General features: G+C 49.2%; 1 protein-coding gene across 2 annotated transcripts in view; it reads left to right on the top strand.

The window, feature by feature from the left end:
* Positions 1-1,113: 1,113 nt before the first annotated feature.
* AMOTL1 (angiomotin like 1) overlaps positions 1,114-25,183 on the top strand; it is a gene marked incomplete at both ends in the record, with an annotated part of 67,812 nt that continues 43,742 nt past the window's right edge. The window contains 2 exons of one of the 2 annotated variants that reach the window (XM_080352122.1): positions 1,114-1,198; positions 3,824-3,874. In XM_080352122.1, the coding sequence (XP_080208248.1) occupies positions 1,114-1,198; positions 3,824-3,874 (136 nt within the window). Of the gene's footprint in view, positions 1,199-3,823; positions 3,875-13,454; positions 13,498-25,183 lie in introns of those variants that run through there. The other variant, XM_080352123.1, reaches the window with a different exon arrangement.

Genomic DNA, 25,183 nt, shown 5'->3' with positions numbered 1-25,183 from the left:
GGAAGTGGTTGAGTCACCATCCCTGGAGGTGTTTAAAGATGTGCAGATGAGGTTCTTAGGGACTTGGTTTAGTGCCTGGGTTAGGTTAATGGTTGGATTCAGTGATCTTGAGGGTCTCTTCCAACCAAAGTAATTCTATGACTCTACAATCTTCCTGAAGAGCCAGAAAAACTCTTCTTCTTGCATCTGAACACTGGTGTGTGCTTTCTTGATAAATTAGAGGTTGGCAATGCTCAAAATACTCTATTCCCTCCCAGATACATGCAATCCTGAAAATTTAGGGACAGCTGAAATACTCCTGTGTGCTTACCCTGCTAGGGATGCACAGGTCCAAGCGATCAGGGAGGGAAAATGCCTCCCATGGACTCCCAGCTCCAGCAAACCTGTAGGTAGCACCAAATGGCCAATAAATAGGAAAATAATTCAGTGTCTACACCAGAAAGGGAGTTTTTGGAGTCAGAAGCTCCATCTTTAACTGCTTGGTAATCTCCATGCTTCCCTGGTCAGGGCCAGGCAGGGATGCTGCAAGAACCAAGTGGCCAGTGGTAGTGTCGGCTTGTGATGTGCAACTGGTAACTCCCAGCCTGTAGCTCCTGCTCATGGCATATCTGGGACTGGGAACAAGGGCCAGCAGACCTGCCCGTTCCCCTCACCAGCCGGGACCCCAGCGCTCAGTCAGGCTGGGCACGTGGAGCTGAGACACTCGTCCCCAATGGACACCCTCGAGGCCCATCACCCTGCTCAGAAATAAAACCCCATCTCTGCAAATATTGTGAGGGATTAGGAATTTCTCAACATTGGTCAGACTGAGAGCAGAAAACAGAAGAGGTCCAAGTATCGGTGGCCTTTTGACACAGCACGGAGACCTGATGTGATAAGTCAAGGCTTGGCAGAGTCAGCTACTTCTTGGTCCAGTAGTTCCCTGTGAGCTATGAGATTTTTTTTCTTTCTTTTTCCCTGAAATTTGACAACAAATTTTCCTCTCCTGAGGGAAACTTCTCAGCAGCAGGCCATGGTACAGACCACTACAAGCACTCAGATTATCTTCTGGTTATTCCCCAGAGAGAGCGGCAGGAGGCATTGCAAGCAGATCTTTGATGCTGCAGATCAGAGATGGACCCTGGTGAAAACTGGAAGCTGGATGAAACCAACTGGTTGTCTCATGGTGGAATCCATCCCTTTGCCAGTGTGAAAGGAGGTAGGACACGACTGCTGGTTTTTAATCCATCCAGTGAATGTGTTGGGAACCTTCCTGATGCGCTGCTGCCTCCACTGTGCTTGCAGTGGTCCCAGGGGTGTTGCTGGGCTGTGTCCAGAGCAAGGCAGTACTCGGTATGGAGGTGGGAAAGATCTGACCCAAACTGCAGTGGCTTGCCAGGAGCTGGCACACTGACACAGGCAAGTAATCTGTGGCTTGACTTCCCCCTCTGGAGTGGCCTTTTGCCAAAAAAACTCAAAAATACAATACCCATCTTTTGCCAAGCTGGTATGCCACTTGTGCTAGGTGTGACCACCCTCATTCTCCACAAGCAGGACCCTGCAGATGACAGTGGCCAGGGGAGGAGTGAGGAGGAGACCTGGTAAACCACCCCCTTCTCTCTTCAATCATATTTGCGTGGGACAATTTAGGATGGCTCTAGAGAAACGTGCTGTCCCAGCTGTGACAGGAGGGCCCATGGCTGCCCCAGCCAGGGCTCCCGGTGCAGGACCAGTCACGGTTTCAGCCCGCCTTGGCATGACACAAGACCTCACAGCGCAAGGGGGTCTATAGCTCTCCAGAAACTGCCAGTCTCAGGAAAGCACTCGGGGCAGATACGGTGGGAAACAGCCAGCAGATGTATTTCCTCTACTAGTTCATCTCTACGTAATTTCCAACCAGCTGCTGTAATTTGTTTCTTAATCCCTGTTCGAAAATTGGGCAGAAGCAGCCACATGTGCTCCCTGCTCAGCCCCGGCTCCTTGTCACTGAAGGTCCCCATACTCCAGCTCGGCACAAGCTACCCCTCCTTGGGCAAAGCTGTTTGTTTGCCTGAGACAAGCTGTGCCCCAGACTAAAACGAAAACAGACCCACAGCCCTCCAGATGACAGCACCTTGGGAACGGAAACATTTTGCTCTGGTAAAATGCTTCGCTTATCTCCATCTGTTTCCCTCAGCTTCCTGCTGATAGCCCTGATGCCTGGGGAAGGAGACAATCTGAGATGTGGCATCATCTCCTTTTCCACAAGAGCTGAATTGGATAAGGAGGTTCACACTTTTGAGCCCAGCAGCCCTGGGTTCCATGTTCCCAGCCCAGCACCACTGGGTGGCATCCTCATGACAGCATGTTTGCTGCTTCTGCAGTGCCCAGCTCAGGGTGGCTCCAAGGGACAAGCACAGGGACACCTGCTGCAGTCCAACCTTTTTCCCCATTAGAACAGACTCTGCTTCTGGTTTTTTGTTTGTTTTTTTTTTAATCTTCCCCATGTGTGTGATCTGTGTTACTGTTTATAGGTGTAGTAGTCAGATGCCTGTCGAGTTCAGGATCTCACTGTGCTTGGGTCTGTAAAGCACAGGAGGGCAGAGTTGCTGCTGTCAGGAGGTTATAAAAATCCAAAACAGTTAAATGTGGGTATACACTGGGTTTTGTATGCTGCCCACTGCTATCCTAAACTAGTGTCTCACAGCTTTTTCTAACTGATGGGCCTAACAGCATTTTATAGTGGGGGGCAAGATGTCTTAGAAATGTCACAGGTATGGATTACTGTATAGTGTCATGCACATGTCCCTCTTAAACATCCTCCTTGAACTCCCTAGAAACAGTCCACAGATTCCAGATGAAAAAGCTTTTTAGTCTAACCCATGCATTGAACAAATGCCATGAACCTGAAAGAAAAACAAACAAACACCCAAAAAGACTCCCCAAAACAACACAAAGACCCCCTCGCCCTCTAAATTATTTTTTTTATTGAATTGAGTTTTTTGCAATTCAGCATCATTTTGGTATTGCAAGAAATGTCTGAAAATAACAAAATCCCCACCAGCTCCAAGGCACAAATGGCGTTTACCACCTGGCCACATGCTCTTCTGTGGTTGCGGGTCTTTCTGGCACTGAGTGATCCATGTGTGCTGTGCTCTGCAGCTGGGAGCAGACAAGAATAGGTGGGCTCATGGTGGGGTTGGACTTGGGATCCAAAATAATCTCCCACAAGCTTTCGGTGAGAGATGCCAGCAGTTCAGGGGTTTCCAGAGCCCGTGGTCTAACCTACCACAGGCACTGAGCTCCTGCAATATTGTCAGATGACTCAAGAGTTTGCTCAGCCCCTGAAAAATCTCGACCAGAGCATCTTCCCACTCCTGCTAATTAAACTGACTCCAGCTGCTGTTGTCGGAGGAAACTCTGGCACACAGGGAAGCTTTGCTGTGGGTAGGATGCTCCTGAGCACCGGGTGAGAGGGAGAAAGGGAGCGGAGAGCTGTGGCACAGCTGAAAAGGAGAGCATGGCTGGGGGGATCCCAGCACAGGCAGGGACAGGGTGGCAGAGCTCTTGCTCTGCAGTGATGCTGGAGAGGGGATAAGTGGTCATCCTGCCAAGTGTCAGACTTGAGCTGATTCCCAGGTTTTTCAATAACAGCTAGATTAAAAACAACACCACCACCACCACAAAAAAAACACACCGCAAACAAACAAAAAACACTACACACATATGAAGGTTGTCAGGGATGAAAGGGAAACAAGCTGAGCAGGGACTTGTCTGCAGTGTGATTAACACAGCGTTATCAGCCCAGTTCTCCACACCCCCCTCTCCAGCTGACCTTTCTGAGCATTTCTTCTTCTTCCCTCAGACGATGAGCAATCCGAAGGTGCCCCAGCCCTCTTTGCTCTGGATCAGCTGGGTAAGTCCATGTGTGATACATTTTTCTCCTTTTTTCCTAGGTAGAGTAGTTAGGAGATGGCTTAAAACAGGGGGCAACTGCTGAATGCTTTCCGCTGCATAAATTTATCATCACCAGTTCCTCCTTTCTGTGCTGCTTTTGAATGCCACCCATCTGAGGGATGGGACAGCTTGATGCTTGAGTGTTTAGTACATTTCTGTGTTAAATTGATGCAGATTTCTTTTCTGTGGGGGAGAAGCTGTCACCCTCCTGGTGCAGAGCACTTTCGGATGCTGCTGCTTCTTGCCTGGGAGTGTGAGGCTTAGTCTGCGACTGATATTGGAGCTTCTGTGACTTTCTGGTGTTCTGCAACACGATGAGGTGTTTTACCTCCCAGGAGGCAGAACCAGAGGTGTGTAAAGTGAGAGTGAAGAGTCAGATACCCAGAGAGAAAACAGCCTCAAATGGGCATGTGAAGCTGAAGGTTTCAGAGGTTGAATCCATAGGGGAACCTTATCTGGCAGCAATCTCCTCTCAATCTCAGGGCCAAGGTCTAAAAATATGTGTTTCTCTGGATGAGTTAGAGGTGCTAAAGGTAAGGTGAGGGTAAGAAATTGAGCTGCTTGATGGGAAACTTCTGCAGGAAGGCATCTGGCCACCCAGCCCTGGAATTCTGATGTGCAGGGAAGAAATCAAGCCCCCAGCCCCTCCTGAGAAACGGGTGAAGGCTGGAGATGGAGCATACTGGAAACTTGGAACTGGATGTGTCAGGTCTGTGCACCCTGCCTTGCTCTACGGCAGCATGGTGGGACCACTCCAGCACTTTACAATGCCCATCACCTCACACAGCCGAGCACCAGCCCTTCCTCCCAGGGAAAAGGCACCCTCCATTTTCAGGGCAATGAGTTCTCCATCTTTGGAGACATTCGAAAGCTGTCTGGACATGGTTCTGGGTGAGTAGCTCTAGGTGGCCCTGTTTGAGCACAGGGTTGGATCTCTGGATCTCCAGAGAACCCTGCCAGCCTCAACAAGTCTGTGATTCTGTGACTTCCCCTCTGATCTTGAAACACACTTTGCCCCCAGTAAGGATGGTTCATGTGCAGCCACCAGACTGATCACCACATGTGGCACTGGTGGAAACTTGGGGTAAGAGGGTAAAACTGCAGGAGCCTAGAATGCTGATTTGTGTCATGTGTAACTATCTCTGCCGTAGAACTCTGCTGCTAAAAGCCAGGTTCTTAGGTTCTTGAAAAAAATCCTATAAACACAAAAATTGTTTATGAACCGTATGATGCCTCGCTAGCACTAGAAGGGGTTGTGGGGCTGGCGGCTGTACTCTGGCAGTGTCATACACTTGGTCGTATTTTAAAGGAGTCCTTGTGAGCGCTCTCCACTTGGTGTCAGGATAGAGACTGCTCTGACATGCGTTCACCCAGAGGACTGTCTAACAGGGAGTGTGAATAAAGCCAAGAGCCTTCCTTTGGCTGCCTCATTCATTACCCATTTGCAGTTAAAATTAGTCAAGTAACTTTAAAGTGCATTTTCTGTGACACAGCTTCCACTAGCTCCTTTTGTTCTTGATCTTTCTCAACTTATCCCTTGAGCAGTGCCTTCGCTCAGTGACACATGCCTGTTTCTCCTAACCTTGGCAAACCCTGCGAGTTTCAGCAAACGCATTTGGTGACAAAGAACAAGCTCCCTCTCCCAAACAAGATTTAGTTGGTTTCAGTTGAATAGCAAAGAAAAGCATTAGCAGCTAAACAGATGTTTTAGATGTGCAAAATGAGGCTCATGGTGACCCCTGGTCAACGGGCAGGACCCTGGAGGGGCAGAGATCAGAGCTGAAACACAGGACAACCGGCTTCCTGGCATCCTCCTCCTGTTAATAGGGAAACAGTCCGTGCTGTCCAGTGTGGTTCGTTGCCTCCTGAGGTGGTGGGTGGCATCTCCCAGTGCTTCTGGTCAGCCCCGCTCCCATCTGAGGTGCAGCAGGAGCTCCTTAGACACCGCTTTCATCTGCACAGCAGTATCAGACATCTCTCAGTCTGGAAAAGATTATTCAAACCAGTGCTTGTATCCCCTTACATTTCCACTCTGCCTTCCAAACATAGCACAAGATGGGATTGTTCCATCCAAGGTAGACAAGACATACAAAGGCTGTGAGATTGCAGAACAAGTAAAGGAAAACTGATCTCTCCTCTTGCCTCCCTCCCAGCTGGTGGGTTTTCAGCTGGATCAGTCTCCTGATCTGAGTCTGGAGATGCATGGTCTGCATTGTAAGGCAAGCGAGGGGGTAAGAGTAAGCACATGTCGGAGTGGGAGAGGACAAGACCATCCCAGTAGCAGCTTGGATTTCTGGTGTGTTGAAGTAACTGCGTAACCAGAGCCTGGGCATACCAGGTCACCTGAACCGCAGGAGTTATTAGTAGAGGAGCAGAGAATAAAGCAATGATATAATAACAACATCCTGAGACAAAACATCAATATCATAACAAAGCATCATCACCATAAAAATCACAGAAACGCAGGTCTGAGCGGGCATCAAGAGGTCGGCTACACCTCCCTCCTGCCCGAAGGCTGGGCTCGCGTCTCCCGGTCACCCATCACCCCACATGGAAGACCAGCCTGTCCTGGCAGCCTTCCCAGGCAATCCACCCAGTGCTTCACTGCACTGGAAGGGTTTTCTTGGTGTCTAATTAAATTTCTGTAATTTAAGCCCATTACACGTTGTGCTGCTGAAGGCAGGCACAAGCAGGGAAAAGGCCTCCCATGGGTCAGACTGAGAGTTTCTTGTCCTCTGTATGGGGGCGGGAGAAGGATCCCAGTAGAGGATCACATCGCTTTTTTTCCTGCTCATCAACTCTGCTTTGACCTCTCTGCCTGCATCCAGCTTTCTGGCAGCTTGTCCCAGCCTGCTGTCAACTGCAAATGTAAAAAGCCGTGCCTGGATTTTGAGCCATCTGTGGAAATGCTGATCAGTACTAGATTTACAAGACTTTTTTGTGTTGCCTTATGCCATGAGTAACTAACCTCTGAGAAAAGGTTTGACCAGTCATGCATCCATCTTTCCATACTTCCTTCTAGTCCAGGTGTCCCTCTCTTCTCTATAGCGATACCATATGACACAGTATCACAAGCCTTATTTATATGCCAACATATATGGCATCTGCACTTTCCCTCTCATCCACAAGGTTTATTACCTCATTGCAGAAGATTAGATGAGTCTGACCAGCTCTGTTCTTGTTAAATCTGTGCTGGCTATTACTCATATCCTCCTTTTTACATGTTTACAAAGCCTTTGGTTGTTCCAGTGCTTCCAAGGATGGAATTAACAATGTCTGGGAAATAATTTCCTAACTCTTCTTTCTTACCTTGTCTTAAAGATTGGTGCTCTGCTTGCCATGTCCAACCTTTGGAAACCTCTCCGTGGTCTCATGCTGTGTAAGTCAGGGCATGGCTCACCTGTACCTTGAGCAGTGAGCACATTTCTGAGGTTCCCTGGGGAAGTACCAGGCTAGGGAGGCAAAGGTGACCAAGGGACAGAGCAGCTCCTATGAGAGCAGACACTGAGTAAACTACAACTCGATGATGAGGAAATGAGATGCTGGAAGGAGGATACAGTAAAAGTGCAAGAATTATAAATGGCATAGAACTTAGAAGTACAAGAGAGATACGGACATACTGGACAGTCCAGAGCCACAAGGATGATGAGGAGCATCTCTCCTGTGAGGAAAAGCTGAGAGAGCTGGGTCCCATCAACCTGGAGAAGAGAAAGCTCAGGGGGATCTAATCAATGTCTATAAATACCTGCAGAGAGGTTGTAAAGAAGTAGAAATCAAGCTCTTTTCAGTGGTGCACAAACTGAAACACAGAAGGTTCTTGCTGAAACATCAGGAAACTCTTTTACTGTGAAGGTGACCAAGCACAGGCATAGGTTGCCCAGGGAAGTTGTGGATTCTCGGTCCCTGGAAATATTCAAAAGCCATCTGGGTGTGTTCCCAGGCAACCGGTTCTAGATGGCCCTGCCTGAGCAGGGGGGTCGGACCAGATGACCTCTCTTCTGACCTCAACCAGTCTGAGATTCTGTGAAATGAGGAAAGGCTTAAAACAACTCAAAGGAAGTCTGTCTTCACACAGTGCACAATTACATTGTGCAACTTGCTGACACAGAATGTCCAGGGTGCCAAAAGTATGAATGGGCTCAAAAAGTGGTTAGAAAACATGGAAGAAAGGTCTATGAAGGGCTCTCAAACCTGATGAGGCAGCTACGATGTCTGATTAGGGAAGGGAAATGGGATCGCGTACTAGTGAAAACAGCATTTGTATTATGCTTGTACTGTTCCTTGTATTTTCTCTGCAGTCATCTACCAGAGACCATGTCAGAGAGAGGACACCAGGGGCTCTTAAACTTTGCCATAAACCAATGTGGTCCTTCTTGTCTTCCCTTAGGTCCACAGTGACTAACCAGAAGGAAAAAACAAACCAAACCCACACCTCCTCTTCTTTTCCTTTCTTCATCTGTCTCTCCTCTCCCACAGCTTTGGCTGCTGGATTTCAGCAGATATGAATCAGACGGTGACTGTTGTGTTCCTTTTGTTCTGTAAATGATTAAAACAGAACATTTCACACTTGCTTTGTGGCCCAGCAGAGGAATGCTGCATTGTCTCCTTGGCAAGTCCTGAGGTGGAACTTCTGGCCATGGAGAAAGTGAGGTCAGGGAGAGAGAAACTCTCCCAACAGGGGAACATGTGCAAACTGCTTTGCTGTTTCTCCCCTGTGCCTGCATGTCTTCTCCCTGTCTTCCATTCTCTCATCCCTCCCCTCTTTCCCATCTCCCTCCTGCTGCACCGGCTTTTCTGCTTGCTGCTTTAAGGTGATTTAGCTGACTATAAGAAAAAAAAAAAGACCGACTGAAAAATGCATGTTGAAAGCCCCCAGCCCACAAAGCCTTGAGTAGAGTAATGAGAATGTGATGAAATGGAAAAATAAAGTGGGAGTGGGAGGTATGAACTCCACCTTGCCAAAATCAAGATGAAAATGCTTGTGTAGCAGATGCAATATCTCAGTGGAAGCCCCTGGAACCTGTGCCTCACATTTCCTCATAGCCGACCAGAAGAGGGATTTGCTGGCTGTGCTATTTATACCTGCACCCTGTGTATGTTCAGTCTGCCGGAGGAGGCTTCCCACAACGGAGGCTTGCAGGAAACACTGCTTTTGTGATACTGTCTGCCAGGGGAATAAATACGCCTAGGAATGAAATCCCATTGGAGAAATAAAAAGGGAAGGAAAGAAAAAGCCCTGGTCCCTGCCCTGTTTGTTCCCACTGCTTCATAGCCATCCAGCTGTTTCTCCTTTTTCGTTGTCCTGACCTCATCTCATACTGGAGTGAATCCAGAGAGCAAGTGCTCTGCTTAGCTGTCTTCTGCCAGAAACCAAATAGGTCAAGTTATTAGAGAAAAATGAAAGCTCTTTGGCAGAACTGGAAAAACAGATGTGTGGAGATATTTCTGCTGCCTCTAAATACAATGCTGCCTGTTAAGTGTGTATTAGAGGGGACCTGATAAATATACACAGTTGTCACTGTGGAGATCTTTAACAGTGGCTATTAATTTAGCAAGATGAGTTTCTTTGGGGCTCCCTGAGATGCTGAGCTCACTGCCTGGTAGCAAGATTGCTTAAAAACCTTCTGCAGATGTGGTTTAGAAAATGCTGGTCCACTGCTGCAAGATTTGCCTCTGCTCAGTAGTTAGAGATGCTTCAGGGATGCTGAGGATGGGTAAAAGGGTCTCTGTGGGGCAGGTGAAGCCTGTGAGTGTCAAAAAGAGGTAGGGTTTTCTCCACCTGAGGAAATGATAAGGGCATCTTTCATGTCAAAGGCTTTGTGGCTTTATTTACTTGGGTAAATATTATTTATTTACTTCACTCACTTCCTTGGGTGAAGCTTTCTACACAGTGTATTCTGATTTCTTGATTCAGCTGTTGCTGTGGTCTCAGCACCACACGGCAGTTATTTGTGCCATCCCCAGTGATGGTGGGCTCTGGTGTCACAGGCAGTGGCATTAACAGGGCTGTGACCCTCCGGTTGCCCATCAGCTGTCATCAAAAGCAGCAGCGACAGCAAGAACTGAAGCTGCGTGCAGGCATTTGGGGCTGCCGCAGTGTCAGGTGGAGCGAGACGATTTGTTTGCTTGCAGCGTTAGGAAGCTGTGGGATTACACGCATGGGTGGGTGCAAACACAATGAGCATCAAAACATGGTTGTGCTTGCAGGTTAGGAAGGCCACATCCCTTCCATAGGGCCTCGGTGATCCAGCCCTGGGTCTGGTGGTAGCAACAGCTACCAGCCACTGGGGATTCGGGATGGAGCAGGGATGCTGAGTGATCATAGAACCACAGAGTAGTTTGGGTTGGAAGGAACCTTGAAAGCTCATCTAATCCAACCCCCTGCAATGAGCAGGGACATCTTCACAGAGATCAGGTTGTTCAGAGCCCCGTCCAGCCTGGCCTTGAATGTCTCCAGAGTTGGGGCATCTACCACCTCTCTGGGCAACTTGGGCCAGGGTTTCACCACCCACAGTGTAAAACATGTCTTCCTTGTATTTAGTATAAATCTCCCCTCTTTTAGTTTAAAGCCATTACGCTTTGTCCTGTCACAACAGGCCCTGCTAAAAAGTCTGTCCCCATCTTTCCTATTGGCCTTTTTTAAGCACTGAAAGGCTGCAATAAGGTCTCCCTGGAGCCTTCTCTTCTCCAGGCTGAACACCCCAGCTCTCTCAGCCTGTCCTCCCAGCAGAGCTGTTCCAGCCTCTGATCATTTCTGTGGCTCCTCTGGCCCCTCTCCAACAGGTCCATGTCTTTCCTGCACTGAGGGCTCCAGAGCTGGACACAGGACTCCAGGTGGGGTCTCACCAGAGCAGAGGGACAGCTAATGACCGAGCTGGGAAGGCACCTGGAAATGCTTCTTCTTTCCCATGTAGCTTGCTGGAATGCTTGGGAAATCCATGAGAGGTGTTTATCTTCCACAGTGGGGCATAACAGACATGTGCTTCCAGCCCATGGACGATATGTGTCTCCTGGATCTGTACTCACCTGGGAGAAGCAGGAGGGGAGCAGTGAAGCGAGATGGCATCTTCAGCTCTGCTCTGCTGACCATACAGCTGGAGTTGTGGTGGCACTTGGCCCTGGCTCAGAAGGTTAGGACCAAAAGGGGTAGAAAGATTAACTTCTTTCCTTCCCCAAATTCATTGGAGGAACAACAATAAATAAGTAAACAAACAAAAATATAAAAACAGTGGGAGAACAATATATTTTAAAATATAAATGAATAAGTAAGTATATTTAAAAAAAACATATAAAAATAGTGGAGCTGCAAAGGGGAGAAGCTTGAGCAGCAGTTGCCTTGTCCTTCTGGCCAGACACAGCTCCCCAGTGGTTATCAGATGTGTCAAAACACAGACAGATTAGGGAACTCCCCCTCCAACTCACCATCCTTTGTGGTCACTCAGTTTATCAAATCAAAATGGAGCCAAACAGGAAAAAGATTTTGAAAATCACATGGAAATACACACCAGAAAATTAATAATGTGGGGGAAAAGAGAAATCTCAGTATAAAAAAAACAAACCACCTCTCTTCTTTGGAAATGTAACAGCATGCTTCATGAGCTCCTTGCAATGCTACTGGAAGACAAGACAGTAGATAACCCTTTTTCTCAATTTATTTGTTCCTCTAGCACTGAAATCATCACTGATCATCATTCAGCATTAGGTAAAAGTGGAGTATAGACTGTGGGATCAGAATGAGAAACAAAATAAGCCCTTGGACAGGCTGGATCTGTCTGGCCAAAGACAGTACAGCCAGAGTGCACCTCATTCCCCATGACAGACTGTGAAGCAGAGTGTCCTGTTTGCCCAACCAAATGATAAAGTCAGAGCATGACACAAAATAGAGTTTGAATTGTCATTTTGAACTGGTCTAGGCCAGCAGTTCCCTCATGCAACTTCATCCACCACTCTGAACAGGCACTTAACAAGCCAAGGGCAAAATTTCACCTTCATTTACAGCTGAGCAGGTCGACAGTTCACCTGTTTCTATAAGCAAAGTCAACATTTATCTCTGGGGAAGGTAGAAGGGGGCAGCTATATAATCTGAAACACCAAAGGCCAGTTTATCCAGGGGACGAGGGTGTCTAGCTCTATCTATTGCCAAGGTTCCCCATGTTTTTGCAGAGGATTTAGCATTTTAAAACCTTAATTTGGGCCTGACTTGCTCTGAAATACTCAGAGCATCTTCAAGAGGCAATGGAACTGAATATCCCTCTTTTGTCCAAGTCTGGAACTCAACCACTAGCCTGTGTTTTCTCCCCTGAGGAGGCTAAATTGCGTGCCAAGGATATGACGGTTCCCGTGCCTGTCCCTGGAACAGCAGAGTATTTGCAAGTCTCTGCTTTCCTGCTTGAGCCTGTTCAGGTGACCTCAGGGAGGCAGGTCTGATCTGCCATGCTGTCCCTGTGCCAGACCCTTGGCAGCAGGGCAAGGGTGGTGTGGGGAGATGAAACCCTAATGAAAATACATCCCATGGAGCTGATGTGCTGAGCTGCAAAGAAACCCCGAGCTGACTAATGTCCTGTATTCCTGTTACCTCAGTGTTTGTTTCTGGCATCAGCCATAAATCCCTTAACATCAAGCATCTGCGGCTCATGTGAAAATGCATGACAAAGCGGGTGGACAGCAGGGGAAAGGGGCCACATTTAGGAATAGGGAACTGTGTTTGAGAACACGGGGCTGCCCCAGCTCCACACTGGCTAGATACAGCTCATGTGCTCCCGAAACAGTTACCAGCTCCTCCAGGTGCAGGGGCTGCAGCTGGAGCCCTGGGGTTAATGCAGGGGTTTGGGACTCGGGGCACCTCCTATCAACTGTTCTGCGAGGCTTGGGGTGGGACTCAGGGAGCCTGTGTTGGTTTCTAGGATGTGATGTAGGTCCCAAGCACGTGGAGAAGAGGCCGCGCTGCCCCACAGGCTCACCCCTGGGAGTATCCAGCTGGCTTCGGTGGCTCCGTTCGGGGCTGCGATGCTCCAGCAGAGCCTATGGCGCAGCATGGGGCGCTCGGGCTTCCCTCGACCCTACCGTCCCTGTAGCCTTGGTGGGAATGTCACCGGTGATGTCACCCCTGGATGCTGCCCGGGCGGTGCTCAGGAGCCACCTCCCTCCTTCGGGAGGTCAGGACCCGCGTTCCCCCGCCGCGGTGGCGGGTCCCTCCCGCGGGCTCACCTCTCATCTCATCGCTGCACGGTGCGGGCCTGCGGGAGGGGGAACGCTCCAGGCCGGCGCGCCGGGAGGCTGCTGCGGGATGTGCCGGATCGGCACCAGGACCAGGTCCGGCAGCGGGACCAGAACCGGCACCGGGACCAGAACCGGCACCGAGACCAGGTCCGGCAGCGGGACCGTGCCGCGACGGGCGGCTCCACCCCAGGCCCCGCCCCGGCCCCACCTCTCGCCCCGCCCCGGTTTCTGCCCCGCCCCGGCTCCTGCCCCGCCCCAGTCGCGCCGCCCGCCCCGGCCCGGCCCGCGGTGCGCGCCCGGGGGCGGCGGGAGCGGCGCGGATGGCCAAGGTGCTGCCGGGGGCGGCGGGGCGCGGAGCCGGAGGTAACGGCGGCAGCGGTGTCTATGAGCATGGGGGCGGTGTCGTGTGTCCGTATGTCACCGCACAAGTGCGTGTCCGTGCATACGTGTGTGTGCACACGTGTGTCTGTATGCGCCCGTGTACGTGGGAGTGCGTGTGCCTTTGTCCACGTGTGTACCGGGGAGTGCCCCGGGGGGGGATACCGGTGTGTGCGGGAGGGCTGGGGCCGGCTGTCCCTTCTCATACCCACCCGTGTGTGGAGCGGGCGCTGCGTGGGGTGCCGGGCCGAGCTTGCAGCTCCCCCGGGACCTGTCCCGCCGCTGTCCCGGGACTTGCCCGCCGCTGTCCCGGGAGCGGACCCGCAGCTCCCGCAGGAGCCGATCCGCCGCTCCCTCGGAGCTGTGCCGCGCTGCTCCCGAGGACCGGCCCCGCTGCGCCCCGGGGAGGATGGGGGAGGCCTGGGCAATCCTCAGCAGACCCGGTACACCCGGCTGCCCCCGGGCTGCGTGGAAACCCCACCCGGTGTGGGACGAGTTTATCCTTCCCCCGCCGCACCGTTAGGGCCGAACAGCCCAGCTCAGCCGGGCCGGCCGCGGGCTACTCCATGTTTCTCCGCGCCCTGAACCCTCCCTAAGTTCTTCTGCGAATTTTCTCCGCTCCGGAAAGGCAAAACCCGCCGGGTGTGCGAGCCCCGGAGCAACCACTGGTCGCATCGGGATGTTTGCGGTGTGTTTTGAAGGAAGAATGTGCCGGGCGTTGAAAGGGGAGCAGCTTCCAGCTTCCCTGGGCAGAGCGAAGCGAGCGGCCGGGACGGCCGGGGGAATATTTCCCGCTGGAGCCGGAGCGGCCGCTGGTGTTTCCGCAGCCGCGATCGCAGCGTCCCCGTGGGTCCCCCGGCGGTCACCGCTCGTCCCAGCCCTGCGGCCCGGTGGGGCGGAGGGGCCCCCGGGAGCACCCCCGCGGGTGACGGCGGGTCCCATCCCGCTGCTCCGCCGGGTCGGGACGAGCGTGGCCGCGTCCCGCTGTGGGAGCGTGGGGAGGGCAGGGCGGGGGTGCAGGAAGGGCCTCCCACGCCTGGAGAGCGGTTCCTCACGTCGTTGTTGTAGGGGGATGGTGAGAGGGAACTTTTATATTTAACCTTCCAACCCCCGCAGGGAGAACAAAGCTAAACTCCTGTTTTGTTTTTGCCTATTTTTTTTTTAAAGCATTGAAAGAGGAGGGGAAAAAACCCCACGTGAATTTAACCCGAATCCTCCTGCCAGGTTTTGTGATTCATAGTATTAAACACAGGAAGGTCGCTGCTTGATCCTTTTCCTCTTTCGATGGAAAGAGTTGGGTTTTTTTCTCTTTCCTGGTGCTGTGTGAACGTCCTGGGAGCGCTGAGCAGCTGCCTGGGGAGCGGTGCCGGGCTGGAGACCGACATCTGTCTGCTGAGGCATCTGCAAGGCCCTTATCGGGCATCCCCCGAGCTGAGGTTTTGTCTTTTTTTTGGTACAAAAATAAGCCTAAAAAGCTTTCTGAGGGAGGGGTGGACTTTAAGATGAGTCGTCCCGTTTTTTTTCTTATTGCACATGGCTACCTGGCAGCACTGTTCTTGCTTACAGGTATGCATGGAGATATATATTTATGTATATGCTTATATATACATAGAGTTCTATATAAAAATATATGTAGAGATATGTTTTAAAATATTTATATATGTGTAGAGATTAAGAAAATATAGGGATATATGACTACATATATATCTATATAAATATAAAGTATACTAAATATATTTATTTTATATATATATATGCTAAATATATATATATGTAGTCATTGCTAGTGGCTAGAAAAGCTTTTAAAAGGGTCCTATAAATATTTTATCAATAAATGCCCGAGGGGTGGGGGCAGGGAATGGGTGGGTGAAAGCCTGTGATAAAACCCCCTGGGGCTGAGCCGCATCTCCCAGCTGTCGGGTGGCTGCACGCTGTGCCCTGGCCCCACGTGGAGGGGCCACATCCTGCTTCTCCCAAGTCCTGATGCCCACAGGACAGGTGATTGCTCTCACTTTACATTTCTGTGCACCTGTGACACTGTGGACAAGCGTAAGGGCCGTTCTTGAGGTCCTGACCGCGTACAGTGGTCTGGACCAGACCCTCTGCACATCAGGATCCTGCGTGGAGGGACTGATGCACGGAGACAGCCCCAGTGCTCTTCCTAAGAGCTCCTCTGTGATAAAACGCCATCACAGAGCTAAAGGCATTGCACATCCTCAGCAAAGAGACACCAAGGGGGCTTTGTAGGATCCCAGCAGCAGTGCTGGGAGGGATGTGCACAGGGCTGCCCCAGGGTCAGGCTAAGCCAGACTCTTGGGATGCACGTAGAGGTTTCAGGATGATGTGGAGATGTTACTTCTGACCATTGCAGCTTTTCTTGAGGAAACAAAAGCCTGGTGGTCCCCAGTGCCTTTTTTTTTTTTTTTTTTTTTTTTTAACATTGATAGCTATATAAGCGGCTTTAAAGGCCAGATCTGGTATAAATGTTATTTGGTGCTAAGGTGGGATTACGTGCCTTGCACAGCCTCCTTGTCCTGGAAACCATTAGGAAGACGGCTGCATGCTCGGGTTTTCGCACAGAGACTATCTGCTAATGTAACAGTCCCAGTGGAAACTTTAGTGGTTGGGAATATTTTTGCGGATTTGGGAAGAATCCCAGGAGGATTTTTGGTTTCGTACAGCAATTGCTTTTTGGCAGCTTTGGGACAGATGTAATCTGGTTCCCATTTCTGTCCTGAATTTTTAAATGGAACAGCCTGCTTTTGGTTCAGGCCAGAAGTAGAAATAGATGGAAGTAGATAGAAAATAGTAGTAATAACAACAAGAACAACGTCACTTCTATAAATAATTTGTTAGGGCAACATTTCTGTTGAAATGTTTCATTTATGAAGTGCATCTATTCTTTTTTGGTCCTTTAAGTGACTTTTTCAGTAGGTAGGATGCTGCTGTGGGTGTAAATCTGCTGGAGAGAGTCCAGCGCAGGGCAACAAAGATAATTAAGGGAGTGAAGCATCTCCCTTATGTGAAAAGGCTGAGGGGGCTGGGGCTCTTTAGCTTGGAGAAGAGGAGACTGAGGGGTGACCTTATTAATGTTTACAAATATATAAAGGGTGAGTGCCACGAGGATGGAGCCAGGCTCTTCTCGGTGACAACCAATGGTAGGACAAGGGGTAATGGATTCAAATTGGAACACAAGAGGTTCCACTTAAATTTGAGAAGAAACTTCTTCTCAGTGAGGGTGACAGGCACTGGAACAGGCTGCCCAGGTCGGGTTGTGGAGTCTCCATCTCTGGAGACATTCAAAACTCACCTGGACACCTTCCTGTGTAACCTCATCTGGGTGTTCCTGCTCCAGCAGGGGGATTGCACTGGATGAGCTTTTGAGTTCCCTTCCAATCCCTGACATTCTGTGATTCTATGAAATCTGGAGTAAATCTGTACAAGCTGGTGAAACCACCCTGGGTTTGGATAAGCATGGGTGAAAGCTGAGTTTTTCCCCGCAGTAAGGTGTATCCTGTGTGCAGCAGCAGGTCCTGCACCATTTGCTGGTGTGTGTGTGTTTGTCCTTGCCTCTCAGGGTCCTCGCCACAGCCCTGGTGCGTGGCTGTGACTTTCCCCATGTGTGTCTGACTTGTGTCTTGAAGTTGTAGCAGGTCCGTATTGAGCGAGCCAGGTGGTGACAGCCAGCACGTGTTGAGGCAGCGCCTTTCGAGGAGCGGGGTGATCTACAAGGGGATGCCACATCTCAGGAAAACAGCCCGAGATTAAAAAATTGAGCAAGATTTGGGATTATCTGCTCTGACCGTATTGGGTTGGCACAAGTATAAGCGTGCTTTAGACAACAGTAATGCCAGTGATCAAGGCTCAGGCTGGAAAAATAACAAAATAATTTTATTAATTTAATTTCACGAAGAATTTTGTCAATTAAAATGCTTTTAGTGAAATTCAGTCTCCATTCAAGACCTAACCCTCCTGAAGTCATTAAGAGACTGTCACTCCTTCGCCTTCTCTCCTTAATGTGTATGTTGGGGGCAGACATTTCAATGACATCCCTGCTGGGCAATGGGACAGAACCCATGTCCCCTGAGGTGCCTGGAGGGCAGGAGGCACCTGGTCTTGCCCCAGGGACCTGGTCTGGGCTCCCACATCATGCAGAGGTGGGGAGGTGCTTCTCGGGGGGACTCCCCCCAGGACAGCTCCCTAGGGTGGGCAGGGGGGACCCCTGCCAGTGACATAGCCCATCCCCCGGGACATGTCCCCATCACTGTGGTGAGCACTGTTTTTGGGCCGTTTCTGAGTCGTTTTGGAGGTGCTGGCTCCACACCGTGAGCCGTTACCATGATTTTGCCCGTTCTAAATCTGAGCTCAGCCATCTGGGAGCAGGGACTAAAGGCAATTATCTTGTTAGCACTTCTGTGTATAATGCCTTTATTAAATGTCTGCATTTTAAATGTGGCTGCATATAAATTGCATGTAATGATTTAATAACGGAAGGCTCATAATTTTAATATATATTCGGGTGGGAAGGTGGTTTAGTTTCTTTTTCCTTTAGACCTGACACTTAAGATAAGAATAATGCAAAGCCTCTGCTGATTGTAGGGTTATCAGGAGCAGTTCTTCACACAGATCAAATGAAGCACTGTGGATCCTTAGTCTATGGCTTGTTGTCTGTGTTTAAAAAGAAAAAAAAAAAAGGAAAAGCTCTAGAAATCTGAATATCCATACGATAGAGCTCAATGCCTGCATTTTCGGTTTGAGAGTACTGTACAGTCTTTGTACTATTTTTGTTCTGTCCTTATCCCAGGCTCCTTTGTATGCTGCAAGTTTGTGGGAATGACTCAGGGAGAAAGCTATTTAACCTAAAGGACACCACTGGCAAAAAAATAGATGGATAAAGAGCGATGTCAGTGGCTGCGAGTGGGAACTGGGAAGAATATTTGTGTGTGTCTGAGGAAAAGGATCCTGAAACCTCCTCCAAATGGGGCGAAAAAAGTTTCTTCTTCAGATACTGTTTATTCAGTTCAAGAAGGGAGTTTTATATGGTTGCTTAAAGTAACGAGGAACTAGACTGAATGATCCACAGTCCTAGGTCCTGTTTCACTTCTGGTTAATTAATGGAAGGGTTTAAATATCCAGGCGACACAGATCATGCCAGTGCTTTTCTCTAATGTGAGCATTTTTAAAAGCAGTAAGTACAGCAAAGTTAATCATAGCTTAAACTCCTTCTTTGTGGGTGTCTTGTCTGTATGTTGTAGCTAGATGATTTATGGATTATCTTTTTCCCCCGAGTGGAAAAAATTTCCTTCCGTAAGAATGTGCGTAATTAATTTTCATCTTGGAGGGTTTTTTTATGTCTTGGAAATCAGAATTCACAGCTTAGTGAAAATGTCTGCAGACTCTTCACTGTGCTGACAAGCATCACGGCTGCAGCAGAAGCCTCGTCTCACTTGCGAGCTCCATGTCAGCCTTTGTATTTCACTCTTTTATAGAGAGTTTCTTCCCTCACTTACAGCTCTGAATAATACTTACCCTTTTATCTCAGAGCAGCAACGCTGACATGGATCGTCACCGTGCCACTGGCACTTTGATCAAAGTGGAAATTTCAATTATTGATTCAGTTCTTTGAATAAATTTAGGCTGTGTGCATATTGTAGGCTCAATGTTATAGCTGCAGAGACGTTAAAAATGCACATATTTGTGGAAAGCGTAGTGCAGCCACCCAAGGAATATGCATCCCTTCCTCCGTCGGGTTGATGCCCAGGTAACTGGAGCACCTGGAGCTGCGATGAAAATACTCTGCCTGCATCTGCTGAGGGTGAGCCTGGGACAGGGAGGAAGAAACAGTGCATTATTCTAATGTTATAAAACCTGCAACCCTCTGAGATGAAAGAGCTGTGATGGGCACTGTTTGCCCCCACACGCCCGCGCACCTGATTTCCATTGGGGCGGCGCGGGCATCCGTGGGGGATCTCCCGGGCAGGCAGGCTTGGCTCCGCTCTTCCCCGTATCCATCTGATCTCGTGCCAGGTTTGGGAGCTGCTTGCAAGGCACCTTCGCTTTGCTTCACTTGTAGCTTTTGTGCTCGTCCGCTTAATTTTTTTGCTGAGGGGAAGCGTATATGAAAATAAGTGTGTGAGGCAGAAGTTTCACAGAAAGCGTTGATCCTTGTAGGCAGTTGAATTTGGATGTGTTGGCACGATTCCTTGGGTGAGATGGGATTTGGCTGCCTCCATCGCCTCTTCTCATTAGTCTTGCTAGTGCTTTCTTGGACAAGGCACTTTTTGGAAAGTGAAATGATGGTACCCGAGCTGGGAGACTCGAGGAGCTCTTATTGAGCAAAGGAATAGCACGACATGGATCCGGAGCTAATACTGGGATGAGGATTTATTTCCCCGGAGCTGGGGCTCGGTCTGGTGAACCATGCCAGCCACAGGGATGAGGCTTCTCCCAGCTCAGATGTGGTAGATCCTCGGCTTTCATGTGGGAAAAGGAGAGGTACTGCTCGCTCACATCTGGTGTGTGTTATGTGGGCTATATTTCTGTCCTGCAAGATGTTGCTTTGCTCCTGTGAAAATAGTATTAGTGATGCTTGTTCAGTCCTCGCAGGGCTCGGGAGCCCTGACAGCAGATGTGGGGTTCCCAAGCAGAATTATGCGTGTGGGAGTGAGTCAGCCATCCCAGAAGAGATCTAGAAAACCTGCACATCAATAGGGGAGCTGCTGGTGGGAAACAGTCACCAACATGTCTGAGCCCCTGCTCTCCCTTGGAGCTGGGGCTGCGGAGAAGTCCCAGCGCTGCCGGAGAAGAGCTGCCAGCGGTACCAAGAGCTTCCTTTGCAGTGCTGTTGGAAGCGGCGTCTCCTTTTCGTAGGTAAAACAAGAAAAGGGACACATGAGTTAATTTTTTCTGAACCAAAGGAAACTCAGATCTGCCTCCCAGCCTTGGGAGAGTGGCATGGCTTTGTGGCTGGGGTACAGGAATCCCTACTCTTGAAACTGGGCTGGTGTTTAGGGGAAAAAGGAAGGTTTGCAGGCCAGCAAGCACCTGGAGGGGTGACCAGCCTCGATGGAGTGTCCTTGCAACCCTTTGGAGGGACTGATGGATCTACCCCGAAGAATTCATGGTGCAGCCTTCAGGCAGCCCCTGGGACACTGGAACGCTTCAACTCTCATTTTTTCCCTTAAATAATTATTTTCCTTTCTTGTTGCCCTTTATGCAGTGACATGTCAGAGAAAGTGTTTTAAATGTGGAATAAGGTATTTATACTCCTTTCTGGCTTGGCTATGAGACAGAAGGACAGATGTGGGCTTGGAAACGATGTCATTTTTGTTCCGTCATTTTTGGACTTTCCTTACAAACCGCAGCAGAGTTTATAGGAAAGTGTAAAGCTGCCTCACTTTTTAATTTTGGATGATTGCTTTGGATGGTTTTTGAAACGCCTTGGTCTCTTTCGAGCTGCTCGGTCAGTAGGGTACAAACGGGGAGAGGATTTTTTGGAGGATAAGTGTATTTTTGTTTGGCTGGGTGGCTTTGGGGTGGCAGAGGAGGAGCCATCGTACCGGCAGCGCGGGTTGAGCTGCAGGCAGCTGCGGAGCGGTACCCAGGTGGGCAGCGGGGTGCGATGCCGAAACTCATCACCCAGGTGTTGCCTTGAGGTGTTGCCTCTAAATAGCAGCAAACTGCCTTTGCATGACAGGCTTTTTTTGGTGTTTTACTGAAGGTGAGAGTAGTAGTGCAGTTTGGCTGTAAGAAACCCATCCTTCCAAGTATTTTTTTTTGGAGGAAATCTGTTTTTTGAGGATGCTGTTATTCCTCTAAAAATGTGGCTTTCCTGAAATGTCACAGCAATGAGCTTCCTATGAGGTTTTGCTTTAGATGCTTTTCAAAACCAGACTGAAGCCACATCAGAAACATGAAATATTTAAGTGTTGCTCCTCTGTCTCTGGGTCCTTGCTGTCTGTCTGGTGTTAATCTTAGCAGATGATTTGTTGAAATAGTTCTGAATCTTCAAATGAACTCTGCTGCTGTGTAGTAACCCTCCAGGATAGTATGTCTTCTTCTGTATAGCATAATGCATGTTTATCTTGGAAAAAAAAAGATGTCAAGGAGGAAAAACCAACTGAATTGGTGTCAGGCAATCACTTTGATGTGTGAGAGTTGGTATGGACGCAGCAATCAAGGACTGGAGCAGCTGCCTAATTCAGCAAGGACTGAACCAGCCCAGAATTGTGGTCATGACTTATAGGGTTGGCTATAAGAGACATCAGATGTATGGCACATGAAGAGGTGATGTCTATGGCCCAGGCTATATCCTGGCTTGCTTTGCTGGCTTTGGAAGGGGGAGAGGAAGGGGCACAGCACAGCTGACAGCTGCCTGTGGGCACCTGCAGAGGTGATGGGGTTGACTCTTTGCAGCAACAGTGACAAAACATGGGGCAGCAGCCATGGTTTGTGGCTTGGGCTGGATGTGGGTAGAAAGCCCTTCCCCAGGGACAGATCCTTGGAGGGTGGTGGTCTCCATCCTAGGCTGCCCTCAACCGACTGCTAACCCATGGCCCCTGGGCACTGCTGCTCTGGCACCAGGATTCAGTTATAGGGATGAAAATTGCTTTATTGGTGAGCATCATAGAAGAATGGGGAGGTTTGGGGAAGGAACAAGTCCCTGAGCACCTTGCACCCCAGCAGAGCTGGGTGTAGCAAACCCTTTTCCTCTGGCAAGAGGAGCTGGAATTTGGGAGGCTCCAATGACGGCAAGAGGGGAAGAAAAAAGGCTCATGCCTTGCTCCAAATAGCTTGAGAGGCTTCACTGAGCTTTCAAGTGGTGCGTTCTTGCCCGTGATCTGGATTGCAGCTGCATGCCGAACACTGATCTTTCTGCAACTGCTATCTGTTTTATACATAAACAGGCTTTCTGTGCCAGTTACAGGTGACATTTTATTTAAACTTAATTGGAATGTACATAAAACATCATTACATCATTTTCAACATCATAAAGCACCATTACATCATTTTACAATGATAAAACATGAGCATGGGTACAGCAAAGTGCAATGGTTTCTGCCTGGCTTAGAGCTCCTTGGTTTTGACTCTGGTATAACAAGAAATCAGAAACTGAGCATTTTGGCAGACACTGGCATTTGCCAGTCCTGATTTTAGTACATTATTGTTTTGCCATGGCCACAGCCCCCAAAGACAAGTGTTTAGGTGAGAATTTCTGCTCTTATTACAGAAAAAAACCTCAAGCCTTTATTCTCCATTTTGCATCTCAGAATATTTGAAACCACAACCCGAGGATGCCTACAGACTCAAAACACAGGAGGCAAGGGTACAGTTTTAGTAACTGTTTATTTCTTTTAAATTCTGTTTGGTGAGTGCTGAGGCCAAGCCGGTAGTTTTGGGCTGTTCAGGTCGCCTGTAATGCTTGAAACCATTTGACTTCCTTGGGTGTGCGGATCTTGTTTGTTTTACTCCAATCACTTTTTATTTGTAAAACAAGTCCAGGCTCAAAAATCCCTTGTGTCATACAGGGTTCCTGATTCCAAGGCAGGACCATGTGTAGAGGGGCAGTGAAGGGTGTCTTTGATGTTATTCTGTACCAGAATAGGGTAATAATGTTGGAAATTAGGGCTCTTGAGATTCCAGACTAGTCTACCGTGCTCATTTTCACAAACATATTAGGCGTAGATCTACTCAAGTGAGCAGTCTTTGCGTCTTGCTCTCTAAATATAGAGAACCGCCATACACATTCATGCATAATGTGAATGGTAAAGTGATGAATTCATTAACATTTTACAGAAATGCCTATTTCCTCTCCTCTGGGTGTGTAAGAAAATAGTATCTGCATCTTCATGCCTGTAGAGAGGACGGGCTGGATCCTGTCCCATGCCACCCTCTGCTTCGCTGTTCCTTGCAGGGGCATGGGCTTGGTGGTGACCGGTATGTAAGGAGGAGAGCAAAGCAACCACCCCATGTGATATATGCCAGTGAGCATGCAGCTGAGTGCAAACCAACCACTCAGGATTAGTAAGTCCAGGTCACAGAATCACACAATGTTAGGGATTGGAAGGTCATTCATGGCTGATAGTTCTTCCTGCAGAGCAGGTTCTGTGCGTCCCTGTTCTCCTGGGCTTTCTGCCCCACCAGGATGGACAGATGTCCCACTGTGACTGATGGACATCCCACCGGTGCCACTGCGAGCCCTCCACATCCCACCTGGGCTTGTCCCTTGGCAGTGCTGGAGATCAATGGTCACCTCTTAGTCTAAAATGACTGCTAGTGGGTGGTGTAAAAGGACAGTGATTCTGCTGTGTCCCCATTGCACCAGGGAACTCAGGGATGGGAGATACTCACCTCTGAGGTTTGGACCTCAAAGAGCCTTCTCTTCACAAAAATGAGGTAGTGCACACAAAAATAAATCGGAAGTGGAAAATCATGGAACAGCCTGGGTTGGAGGTGACCTCAAAAGATCATCTGGTCCAGTCTTCTGTGGGAGAGGGAGCCTAGATGAGATTATCCAGCACCTTGTCCAATCACATCTGGAAAACCTCCCATGGTAGGTACTCCACCATGTCACTGAGGAGGTTGTTCCAGTGAATGATTGTTCTCACTGTAAAAATGTATTTTCATGTCAAGATAAAACCACTCCTGCTGCAACTTGTACCCATTGCCCCTTGTCTTCTCTATGTAGGTCCTTGTGATGAGAGAGCCTCTGTCCTCTTGGTAACCACCCTTTAAGTACTGGAACACTGTGATGAGATCTCTCCCCAAGGCATCTCTTTTCCAGGGATAGAAGACCTAACTCCTTCAGCCTTTCCTCATAGGGCAGGTTCTCCAGCCATTTGATCACCTTTGTGGTCCTCATTTGGACCCTCTCTAGTCCATCTGTGTCTTTCTGAAATTGTGGGGTCAAGCCAATATCATTCCTATCCTAACACTGGTTTTTTGCATGAGCTTGTTAAAACAAGCACTGCCAGAGAAAGCCACCCCTGAGAGCAGATTTAGGATGAGCCTTGTTGCTGGCCAGGAGAACTTGTTCTTGCTCACTGGTTGTGAAAGGGGCTGTTGAGGTCTGTGGGATGCCAGGGTTCAGGTGTGTGGCTCCTGCGCAGTCGGTCTGCCGGACACGTTCCCATAGCTCTCCAGCTACATCCTCTCCTTGCCATGTTAAGAACATCTCGACAAAGTGATTTATAAACTCTCTCCCATGATAGCGTTGGCTGTATTTTATGCCTCAGCAATTTTCTGTATTGCTGAACTATTATTCATGAGTGGATTTTGTGGCAAAGCCTCTCACAGACTTTAGCCCAATTGAATGTGCGGCCGGGTCCTCACCTATCCTTCTGTCCTTCCTTTTACCCACTCCCTCTCTCAGTTTTAGGCTGGCTCTCTTGGCCTCATGTCCCAGGGCTGTGAGTTTGTGATTTTGTCACTGTCAGCTCTTACAAGCCAGGCTGTGCCAGCCTTACTTTGTACCTAGTCTGGGGCCTCAGAGGACAAGCTGTGTTAGTACATAAACCAGCAGGATTGACTGGGTGGCTGCCTCTTGTTCCTCAGAGCTAATGTGTCATTTGGGTGGTGTGGACAGCAGAGGTGGTTGGCTCAGGGCTTCTCAGGCACCTAACCATGCTTAATAAAAGTTCCACCATAAGTCATTGCTTTATATTTTGTCGTT

Source organism: Nesoenas mayeri, assembly GCF_963082525.1.
Source record: "Nesoenas mayeri genome assembly, chromosome: 1".
Lineage (NCBI taxonomy): Eukaryota > Metazoa > Chordata > Aves > Columbiformes > Columbidae > Nesoenas > Nesoenas mayeri.
The sequence above is the reverse complement of the archived record's forward strand: the minus strand, read 5'-3'. Positions and strand labels throughout refer to the sequence as shown.